The sequence below is a fragment of the Ictalurus punctatus genome, chromosome 1 (genome assembly GCF_001660625.3).
Source record: "Ictalurus punctatus breed USDA103 chromosome 1, Coco_2.0, whole genome shotgun sequence".
Classification (NCBI taxonomy): domain Eukaryota; kingdom Metazoa; phylum Chordata; class Actinopteri; order Siluriformes; family Ictaluridae; genus Ictalurus; species Ictalurus punctatus.
The window spans coordinates 3317648-3328059 of NC_030416.2; the positions used below are offsets into that span (position 1 = coordinate 3317648).

General features: G+C 42.9%; 2 protein-coding genes across 2 annotated transcripts in view; one reads left to right on the forward strand and one right to left on the reverse strand.

Moving 5' to 3' along the window:
* LOC108262799 (troponin T, slow skeletal muscle) overlaps window positions 1-3638 on the forward strand; it is a 7960-nt gene extending 4322 nt beyond the window's left edge. Inside the window, exons 2-11 of the mRNA XM_053684974.1 lie at window positions 628-711; window positions 1623-1644; window positions 1724-1784; window positions 1882-1998; window positions 2278-2355; window positions 2465-2578; window positions 2668-2780; window positions 2877-2967; window positions 3195-3235; window positions 3349-3638. Coding sequence (XP_053540949.1) covers window positions 628-711; window positions 1623-1644; window positions 1724-1784; window positions 1882-1998; window positions 2278-2355; window positions 2465-2578; window positions 2668-2780; window positions 2877-2967; window positions 3195-3235; window positions 3349-3397 — 770 coding nt within the window. The 3' untranslated portion in view covers window positions 3398-3638. The remainder of the gene's footprint in view (window positions 1-627; window positions 712-1622; window positions 1645-1723; window positions 1785-1881; window positions 1999-2277; window positions 2356-2464; window positions 2579-2667; window positions 2781-2876; window positions 2968-3194; window positions 3236-3348) is intronic.
* Window positions 3477-9599, reverse strand: LOC108278765 (dynein axonemal assembly factor 3). The gene is made up of 12 exons (XM_017492366.2): window positions 9493-9599; window positions 8630-8736; window positions 8362-8468; window positions 7037-7130; window positions 6697-6857; window positions 6426-6605; window positions 6182-6304; window positions 5853-5975; window positions 5417-5681; window positions 5210-5324; window positions 3959-4033; window positions 3477-3813 (listed from the first exon to the last, which is right to left on the reverse strand). The coding sequence occupies exons 2-12, from the start codon at window positions 8709-8711 to the stop codon at window positions 3672-3674; spliced, it is 1467 nt and encodes a 488-aa protein (XP_017347855.1). The 5' UTR covers window positions 8712-8736; window positions 9493-9599; the 3' UTR covers window positions 3477-3671.
* Window positions 9600-10412: the final 813 nt, after the last annotated feature.

The following is a 10412-nucleotide window of genomic DNA, read 5'->3' on the forward strand; positions in this document are numbered from 1 at the left end:
GGAATTAAAACACAACCCCTGCCGCCGCCCCCCCTTCACATCATGTTACCGAGAAACTGAAATGAAATGGATTGGTATTCTGATGTGATTCGAATATGAAATGAATATTTCGATTTGTCTTCGAATTTCAGAATGCATTTGAAGATAATCCATGCTTTTTTTTTTTTTAAACCTGCATATTTACACGGGACTGAATTCATCTTTTTAATTCAGAGTGTATTTTTGGATCGGGTTCGAATTCTGAACTGGATTTGGTTATCATCACTTTATTAGCAGCTAATGTGTGTGGATTAAGTCTTCACGGTGCCATGATCCTATGCTCTGTCTTCACCTGTCGTGGATAATAACGTGATTTGTGTGTGTGTGTGAGAGAGAGAGAGAGACATCTAATAAATCTCTCTCCGGCTGACCTTGGGTACGTTTTCCATCATGTCTGACGCAGAGCAAGAGCAGGAGTGAGTTCCTCAGCAACGTCTTTTCATCCATTTATGTTTTTTAAATTGTGAAATAAAGCATTCATAGCCATATGAAAGACTAAGAACAACTTTTCACTGAGATTGAACTTTTTTGTTTGTTTTAGGGAGCACGTGGAAGGTGAGATTGTGTTTATAGGTGTTTAAGTCTCAGTGCTGAAGTGCAGACTGAAAGCCTCTTTATTGCTATTTGTACACGTAGACGAGGAGGAGGATGGGCCCGCAGAACGAGATGGAGGTGAGTCTCGGTTCTACGAAATTCCATGGCTGCTCGATGTCACCACTATACTGTACGTCTTGCTCAAATTTTTTTTGCTGATGTTTTCAGTAACCGTATATCGCCTTAAATAAACGTGGACTGCCGTTCAGGGCCAGCGTTGCTGTAAATACATAAACATGATAAACACTATATTAATTGAGCGATATTAAGTGTCGTCCCCTTTGACGTCCGAGGAAACCAGCATCGCGGGACGGGATCCGTAATGTCTAATCCGAGACGTTGTTTATCTTGTTATTTTATAGATAAAATAAGGAATTAACCCTAAAGTGAGATGGAAGTGTAGCACGAGTGTTCGGTCAGCTTATCCTTCACATTATGGGGGAAAGATTTCTTTACAGGAGGGTGCATTGAAAGATTAATAAAAGAAATCACACACAAACATTGTTTAAGTTGTGCGTATAATGAACTGTCAGTGTGCAATGTAATATAATAGGCTGTGCTGGATCAAGTGCTATTTTATAAGATGAGTTTAGATGTTTTTCAATGTTGTCATCGTACTGGTCTTGTTCTATTTTGCATCTTGAAATTCTCGCTTCCTTTTTTTTCTTTCTTCATTGCGTCGTATTAGATTTGACAAAGTGTGTCGGGGAGGGCGAGGGGAGGTGTGGAGGGGAGCGCTATTTCCTTCCTCAGTCCGCATTTTCTATCCGTATCGATTTTTTATCACGCTAAAAGGCAAGTTTGTGTTTAACACGCATCTCTAAATATTTTGCTGGTTGTTGTGGAATCCTGACTGATGTTTTGGCTCAGATGCGCCCTCTAGTGTCATCTAGTGGTTTAAATCCATGAGCTGTACAAAAGGTACACAGATTGAGAGTGTTACCAAAGTGCTGTTTTTTTCTTCCATGGTTTCTCATGGTTGGTTTTAGAAGAGGAGCAGCCCAAACACAAGTACGTCCACAACACACACACCCACACATTAAACAGTCAGTGCTGTTACATATTTCATGATGTGTGATTAAATGTGCAGGCCAGTGCACTCTCAGCACATTGCTCCAAAAATCCCAGAAGGCCAGCGAGTGGACTTTGACGTGAGTTATCACACGACGTGATTGATTATGCACGCGTGACTTTCTCCATGTGTCAACGTGTGTGTGTGTGTGTGTGTGTGTGTGTGTGTGTGTGCAGGACATCCACAGGAAGCGGATGGAGAAGGACCTGCTGGAGCTGCAGACACTGATCGAAGTCCACTTTGTCCAGAGGAAGAGAGAAGAGGAGGAGCTGATCACACTGAAAGAGAGAATTGTGCAATTTTTTTTTTCTTGCTTAAATACTTTCGTATCTTGTTTCCAGAATTATTAGCACCGTTCAGGAGAATGGCGCGAAAAGAAAAAAAAAAAAGTATAATTTTATGGCCATTTTATTATTACACGTCCTTTAGAACGATTTCCTTTTAAAATATTATTTGATCTTGAAATGTGCCAAAATTATTGACACCCCTAAAGAATATTTAAGACGTTCGCGAGGAGGGAGAACGTCGTGGTCTTTTTAAAGTTTTTGGGTGTGTGCGTGCGTGTGTGTCAGGAGAACCGCAGGGCTGCGCGGGCCGAGCAGCAGAGGGTTCGAGCGGAGAACGAGAGAGTCAGGCAGGCGAGGATTGCGGTGAGAACGAGTATCCACGATTTTTGAATTTTTCTTAAAAAAAAAAAAAAAAAACACTAATTACGTAATTTTTGAACCTAGAATAAACGTACAGAATTGTTGATCGCAGGAAGAGCGACAGAGGAAGGAGGACGAGGAGGCAAAACGCAGGGCTGACGACGAGGCGAAGAAGAAGAAGGTCCTGTCCAACATGGGAGCGCATTTCGGAGGATTTCTAGCTAAGGTCTCATCTCTATTTTCAGTGACCTTTTCTTTATCGGTCTCTTCAGCGGTCTCGTTTAGTCGTCCCGCTCTGTGTGTTTCGCGAGACAGGTGGAGCAGAGGGGACGTGGGAAAAGACAAACGGCGAGAGAGATCAAGAGGAAGACTCTGGCTGAGAGACGCAAACCTCTCGCGATTGACCACCTGAGAGAGGACGGCCTGAGGTTCGGCGTAAACACACACACACGCACACAGTTACTTCAAGAAAATATTATCCTACTGAATTCTGTCAGCTCTGTAAATACAACTTGTGTGTGTAGAGAGCAGGCTAGAGAGATGTGGGAGTGGATCCACCAGCTGGAATCGGAGAAGTTTGACCTCAATGAGAAGATCAGGAGACAGAAATACGAGGTGAGGTGGGGGAGTGGGGGTAACACTAGATATGTACGCAATATTCCACTTACCCTAAATGCATTTGGTCAATAAATATAAAACGAACAGGACATTTCAGTTTATTTGAATCTTGTCTGCTTAGAAGGTGTCCATATATTTAGCACCACCTTATGTTCAGGTAAATCCTTACGCATCAGAAGACTTGGCAACTAATCCCTTGTTCCTTTTTTTCGGTCTCTTTCCAGATAGTCGTACTTCTCAATCGCATCTCCCACGCGCAAAAATTGTAAGAGGACCTTTCTCAGTGCGCATGCTAGATTAAAAGATACGACCGAATACTGTATATTCTTCTAACATAACAAATCTTTTTGATGTTTATTTCTGAATGCTTTCTTTCAGTAAGAAGGGGACGGGCAGCAAGGGCAAAGTGGGAGGGCGCTGGAAGTGAAGACGCGAAGGAAAGCACGGAAAGATATTTAACACGTGGAAATTTGTATTAGGGGAACAATGAGCTTGTTGGTTAAAAGTGATTATAGCCGTTTATTTACATTTGGTGTCTGTAGTTGTAATGCTACTGAAGAAACACAGAAATAAATGTGATGTCATTACATCCAGCTCGACACTTCTACAGTATGACTGATTTCCTTCTTCCAGCGGTGTGTTAATAGTAATAAACTGTGTTAAAAGTGTATGGTTTGTAGTTTGTGTGTGTGTGTTCTGTGTTATCGGTCTTTTTGCAGCGTGAACACAGCATACGCGTCGTTGTCCCGAGTGTGAGCCGGTACAAATCCCATTTGTTTAGCGATTTCACTGACTCTCGTCTCAAAAGCGGCCTCCTGCTCCTTAGACAAGTCCAACAGGTACCTAACACACACACACACACACACACACACACACACACACACACACACACACACACACACACACACACACACACACACAAATCAAAACCATACAGTGTATACTAATTAGACTCCAGTCGTAACAAAAATGTGTGCGTTTGACTGACTTGGCGAGCTCGACGATCAGGACGGCGTCGGGTGCCGCTGTCTGCGTCAAAGAGTAGTCCAAATGGTGCACCATGCTGTAAAACGTTTCTCACGATCAATACAACACAGGTGAAACAGAATCGGAAAGCTACTTGGAATTACTCGTAAATCCTAATAATTGTGCGGGGAAACAAGGTCACTTGTGTTTGCACACGCATTTCTAATACACAGATATTATCCACTACAAAAATCCCCTTTTCATTCTTGTTCTGTACAACATACACATTATGTTTTTAAACTACCCCATTTCATTAAATATATGTATATATACAGTATCTCACAAAAGTGAGTACACCCCTCACATTGCTGTCCCCTCAAAATAACTCAACACAGCCATTAATGTCTAAACCGCTGCCAACAAAAGTGAGTACACCCCTAAGTGAATGTATGTATATATATATATATAATTTGATGGTAGGGGTTCTTGACTCAAGTTTACCGCTGGTTGCCATGGTTTCCCTAGTCAGATGTTTGTTATATGAATGCAGTGGAGCAGAAGACAATATTATCACTGAAGCAGGTATACTTGCGCCATCTGGCGGTAGTTAGTCCAGCTATCTAAAGCAGCCCGTGGGCTGGAACTGGCCTGATGAAAGTTGTAATCGGGTTCAACCAGATGAATTTAGAATCCATGGTCTGAGGTTTTTGTGTGTGTGTGTGTGTGTGTGTGTGTGTGTGTATATAAGTGCAATAAATAAATTAATTTCACTAACAAGCATTAACTTGTCTCTCTTTTTTTTCCAATTTAAGGGTGTTTCACAGCAACTGCTCATGTAGTCATCTATCTTCTGCATTTTTATTGGGAAATAAAGTTTCAAACTATAAATCCCCCACCCCTTTAATAATTTGGGTGATTTTGTGTAGAATCGGGGGCGGGGGGGTGAATATTTATGGTAAAACACAAATTTGGAAAAATTCAAACCGATAAATCAGTATGTTACTGGTCACTAAAATGAATATTTGTTTTGGTTAAAAACAAACAAACTGGTGTAATATATGTTTTTGCCAGCAAAAGTTTTGCCAGCCCTGCCCACTTTGCATGGCTAACAGCTGCTGTCTCATCACTGCTCCTACGTGTCACACCCGGTAATACTGTTCCTTCGAACACTATGGAACGATTTCGGCACTATTTAATCCTGGAATATACTGATATATCGTCACATTCTTAGTGTGTAGATTTAAAGAAATAATAAATAAAATGCACGTGTTACCTTGCTGAACAGTAGACGGCATTGAACAGACGGCAGTATCTGCTTTTCATGGACAGCTTGGGCAGAGACTCCAGAGACAGGAAGGACACGCTTACTCCGTTTAGATTCATCAACTCTACACGGCGTACACACGAACAAAAACCATGTCGTTTCTGTGACGCAACAAACACTTTACTGTCTATTCGAAAGAAACCGTCGAACCGTTACCTATCTGATGGCTCGCACGGTTCTGCTTCTCTTCTGCATGCGTTCCGTTCTCAGGCTCGATCGCTTCCTTCTGAACAACTGCAGGGACCTGCTTCTCTCCTGCCTGTCGCGGTTCATCGTGGGAAACAGACGACTCCGGTGGCGATCGTGTTTCTGCCGCATCATCGATCGGTTCCTCGGCGAGCTCGGAGACGTGCGCGTGTCCTCTAGAAGACAGGGACGTAAAAAGCGTCTGCACGTTCGCTATACAGACGTCCTGAGCAGTCTGAGAGGAAGACGCAAGACGTAGAGAGCGGGAGATGTTCAGAGGAAATCGCATGTACAGCTTGGGCAAATGATTATCAGCTTAAAATCTAAATTTGAGCAGCAAGCATCCCTGTTGTGACTAGACGAGTCACTGAAATCGCAGATATAGTTTTTGTTTGTTTGTTTTTACCTTTACATGTCGGTTGTTTTGCATCTTCAGGAGCTCTTTGTGCTCCGTTTCAATGCCGAACGACAGATAGGGACTTGAGACGATGTCTCCCCAGTATCCCCGCACTCCCACCTTGTCTCCTCTCTAACAAACACACACATACACACACTGCATAAGATCAAATTCTCCAGATCAAACGCTTAAAGCCAAGACGAATGATTTGTTATACGGTGTTGATTGATTGCAGACAATTTTCTAAATTGTCGCACATGCTGTGTGTTCTCGTAAATCTCAAGCTTAAGATTCATTCCACACGCCATGTCGGCGTTTGCGGCGCTGACGAGACTTACACGGCTGAACACGCGCGTGGAGAGCAGACTCTGATTAGCGACGCAGTACACTCCCTCCCTCATCTCGAAGGCCACGCCGCTCTCCCTCCATCTGCTGTACTGCTGTTTGCTTACGACGCCACACTGAGGGAAAGAACGCGGTTCGAAACGATAGCCTGTGATGTGCTTCGCAGCCTTTCTGACCAATCAGAATGGAGAATTCTATAAAGCCACAGTGAATGCGTGTCTAATGTAGCTCGCTCACCCCTCTGTCGTGTAACCTCATGGTGAGGTCCCAGTCGAAGCAGCCCGTGCGGGCATCGTAGCGCGTCCCGAGGTGCTGTCTGACACGGGCGTCCCATACCTTACGCATACTGAGCGCGTGCGCGGAGTCGGGTCGCTTCCACCGCTCGAAGATCCGAGCCAGTTCATCTCTCTCCTTAAACTGCACACAAGATGACGTGTTACTGACAAGAAGCGCTGCAAGATCGCCGTGCTCGATGAACGTCCTCGTGACGTTGCTTTCAATCGCGCACCTTGAGAAGGCTGGTGTCCAGGCAGGGGTGCGTGTGCGAGTCTGTGTCCAGCGAGTCGCTGATGGAGAGAGCCAGTCGAGCTGCGACGTCCTTCAGCTTGTTGTCGGTTTGAGAGCGGATCTCGCTGTTCCCGAACAGCTCGAGGAAGACCTCCGTTTTCTCTGTGACGAATGAACAGGTGAATCAACAGGTACTTTGTGACTCTATGTTGGGAACGTCTTTATGTAGTGAGTGTGTGTGTGTGTCTATATATATATATATATATATATATATATATATATATATATATATATATATATATATATGTGTGTGTATGTGTATATGTATTGTCACACCAAACCTTGCATGCCCATGCTCTCCGGTGCGCTCAGAGCTATGTAGAGGAGCAGCAGCTGTCTCGCAACCACTTCCATACTGTTCTCCATCACCCAAACCTGCGAAGGCATTTCACAAACTCTCAACAAACGACCTCGAGAACTGCTGAAGCATCTACATGGAACACATCGGGACATCCTGTTATAGGAAAACAATCAACTTTCGGCTTCATATCACCACCCCGTCGTTGATTATTTCCCTATAATAGCACACCCTCTTCACTCCACTACACTGCCCCATGATGAGACATTTGGAGCCACAGCCTTTTGTGCGTTAACGTCGGAACGCATCGCCTCACGGTCTCGCAGAACGCGTATCGACTTGTTCGACGGCTTCATGGCCGTACTGGTTTCTGCCTTCGCTTGGACGTCACTTTGAATAACGCGCATCGGTGCGTTTGTGTTTGCATTCTTGCGTTCCCGAGAGCCCGAGAGCCGAGCCTGTCCGTACAGGTTCTCGCTCGTTCATCAGCGTGCCACTTAAAAATGCGAGCGCGCCAAAATGTAGCAGAACTAAAAGGATCCGATTTGTTCTCTGCGCTCGTACGACCCCAGTTCCAAAAAAAGTTGGGACGCTGGGTTAAATATAAATAAAAACAGAATGCAACGATTTTGTAAATCTCATAAACCCGTATGTTAGTCACGGGAGAACACAGAAAACATATCCAAAGTTTAAACTGAGGAAATGCACTGTTTTAAGGAAAACAATAAGGTAATTTTGAATTTCGTGGTCATCTGAAAAACATGTCTCAAAAAAGTTGGGACGGGGCGACGAAAGATTGGACAAATGTCACTAAAAAGAAACAGCTGGAGGAAGATTTTTCAACTAATTAGGTTAATTGGCAACAGGTCAGTAACGTGGAATGGGTATAAAAAGAGTATCTTAGAGAGGCAGAGTCTCTCAGAAGCGATAAATCTGCGAAAAAACGCATCTACAATCACGTTACTGACCTGTTGCCAGTTCACCTAATTAGTTGCAAAATCCTCCTCCAGCTGTTTCTTTTTGGTAACACTTACTTTTCCAGCCTTTTTTTGCCCCTGTCCCAACTTTTTTTTCAGACAGCCATGAAATTCAAAATTACCAGATTTTTTTTTCCCTTAAAATGGTACATTTCCTCAGTTTAAACATTTGATATGTTTCCCACGTTCGAGTGTGAATAACATACGGATCGATGAGATTTGCAAATCGTTGCATTCTGCTTCATTATACACACAGTCCCAACTTTTTTGGAACCGGGGTCGCCGTTCGAGTGGAGAATGAAAACGAGGCTTGCGTGTTTCGGAGACTCACGTGGAGGGAGTCGGTGTCCTTGAGGCCCGAGATGGTCTTTAGGATGTGTCTCGGGTCGCCGCTGCCCACCAGCAAAACATTCAGCTCCCCCTGTGGCCTCGGCATACCTGGGACCATATAGTGGGAAGACATGATGGAGACAAGGTGGTCATTTTTAATGACTATTAAGTCAATGTTATTGTAAAAAAAAAATAACAAAAAAAAAACACATTAGAATGTGAATTGTTCATCCAAGCTGTCCCTCTAATTTAATTTAATTGAATCTCACCTGCCTCGAGCAGATCTCTTGCAGGTCCGAAGCCCCACCAGGTGACACACCCTGCGCCCTCCAGCGTCCGCCCGGTGCTCATTCTCACTCCTGACACACACCTGGATCTGAGACAGGCGAGCTAAAGCAATGGCATGCTCTTCTTCCCAAGCTATCTTAATCAAGTAACGCTACGTTGAACGACACTGGGTGTCGGTAGCACGTTAGCTATCTAGTTACAAACAGCCCATAGGCACGATTATTTCCTTAACTCTTAATCACAGTTCTACTACAACGCTACTGAATTCTCAATTCGGATTGGTCAGAATCACGTGCTGTAGTTCTGGCTATTATTCAAATCGCAAAAATGCATCCAAAAAAAAAAAAAATTTCTTTGAGGAGATATTTCACATTTATGGAAGGAGTCTCCAGTGTCGAGCGATTCCTTATAGCTGCAACTTGTTTCAGAGACGTTCCACAAAATTAAAGGTAGCGATAAACGGTTTAAAAAAAAAAAGAAGAAGAAGAAGAAGAAGCCATTTTTGTGGTATCACACCACCCTGTTGTTGATTGGTTGTTGTCCCATAACAGCACACCTCCACGTTTTATATACCTTACACAGTTAGTAAACTTAGGAAAAAAAGAGTTCCGTTTCAAATTAAAACGCAATTGAATAAAGGTTGTTCTTGAACGCAGCATTATCAAACTCATCAACGTCTTCATTGTTTAATGAATTGAAGAAGCCTCCCAAATGTACATGCTTTTATTATTCGACCTTCACACTCCGTTTTGTAACGTTAAAAACTTTTAAAGAAATAATCATTTAATAATACACTAATGCGTTTATACAACACAGAATAATACGGTAATTCCGGGAAACTTACCTTCACTCTGGACAAAATGAAGGCCAGTTCTTCGTTTGTAACGGTTGCTAGGTAACAGCGCGCGCGGGATTTGCTACACTATGTAAAGTACATGGGTGAGACGTGCGCGAGATGTTTAAATAATTAAGTGCACCTGCCGTCATTAAATACACGTTGTACACCGGATACGAATTATTTTGGTGTGAAATAACCTAGGAATAAAATGTGTAAGATATGTTTCCACGAGTTATGTCAGAATTCGGGACAACACGTATTTCACACACCCCTACAACGGATCATACCATTTTCTAATCGTTCTCATTACAAGTCTCTCAGTAAAAGTTTGCTCTTTGTGTTTTGTAGTTTGTCAGCCCATTTCTTTTTAAATGGAAAAGGACCATTATTGGACTCAGTACTGACTGAGCAGATATTATGTGTGTACAGTAGTGTGATTATTGTTTATAGGTTACTGTTCTCACCCCAGAAGCGATTATTTTCCAATAACATGTCCTCAAGTGTTTTATTACTCTTATTATACCACAGCAGTTTACCAGTGACACTTTTTTTTTATTATTACTAAACAAAACAAAACAAAAAAAAGAAAACCACAGCGAACTTTTTTAAAATCCGTGTTAATATTGTGGAATGTCCACGAAACAAGTTGGTTCCTGTTGTCACTCGCATTATAGCAGCTGTAACCAGTCTTTCCCTCAACTTTGTTTCCGGAAACTGAAAAGTCCCCTGAATTTCCGAAGACTTATTTTGTGTGTGTGAAAACTTTACTTCGTGACCGTGAGGAAGCACTGGCACTGGAGACTCCTTAGAGAAAACGCCACTAGTTACGCTAGTTACGTTTTTTTTTTTTCGTTTTTACTTTGTTTACATGTAACGTCTGACATACGAGTCTCTGAAGTAACACGTTGTTACTAGAACAAGTGTAT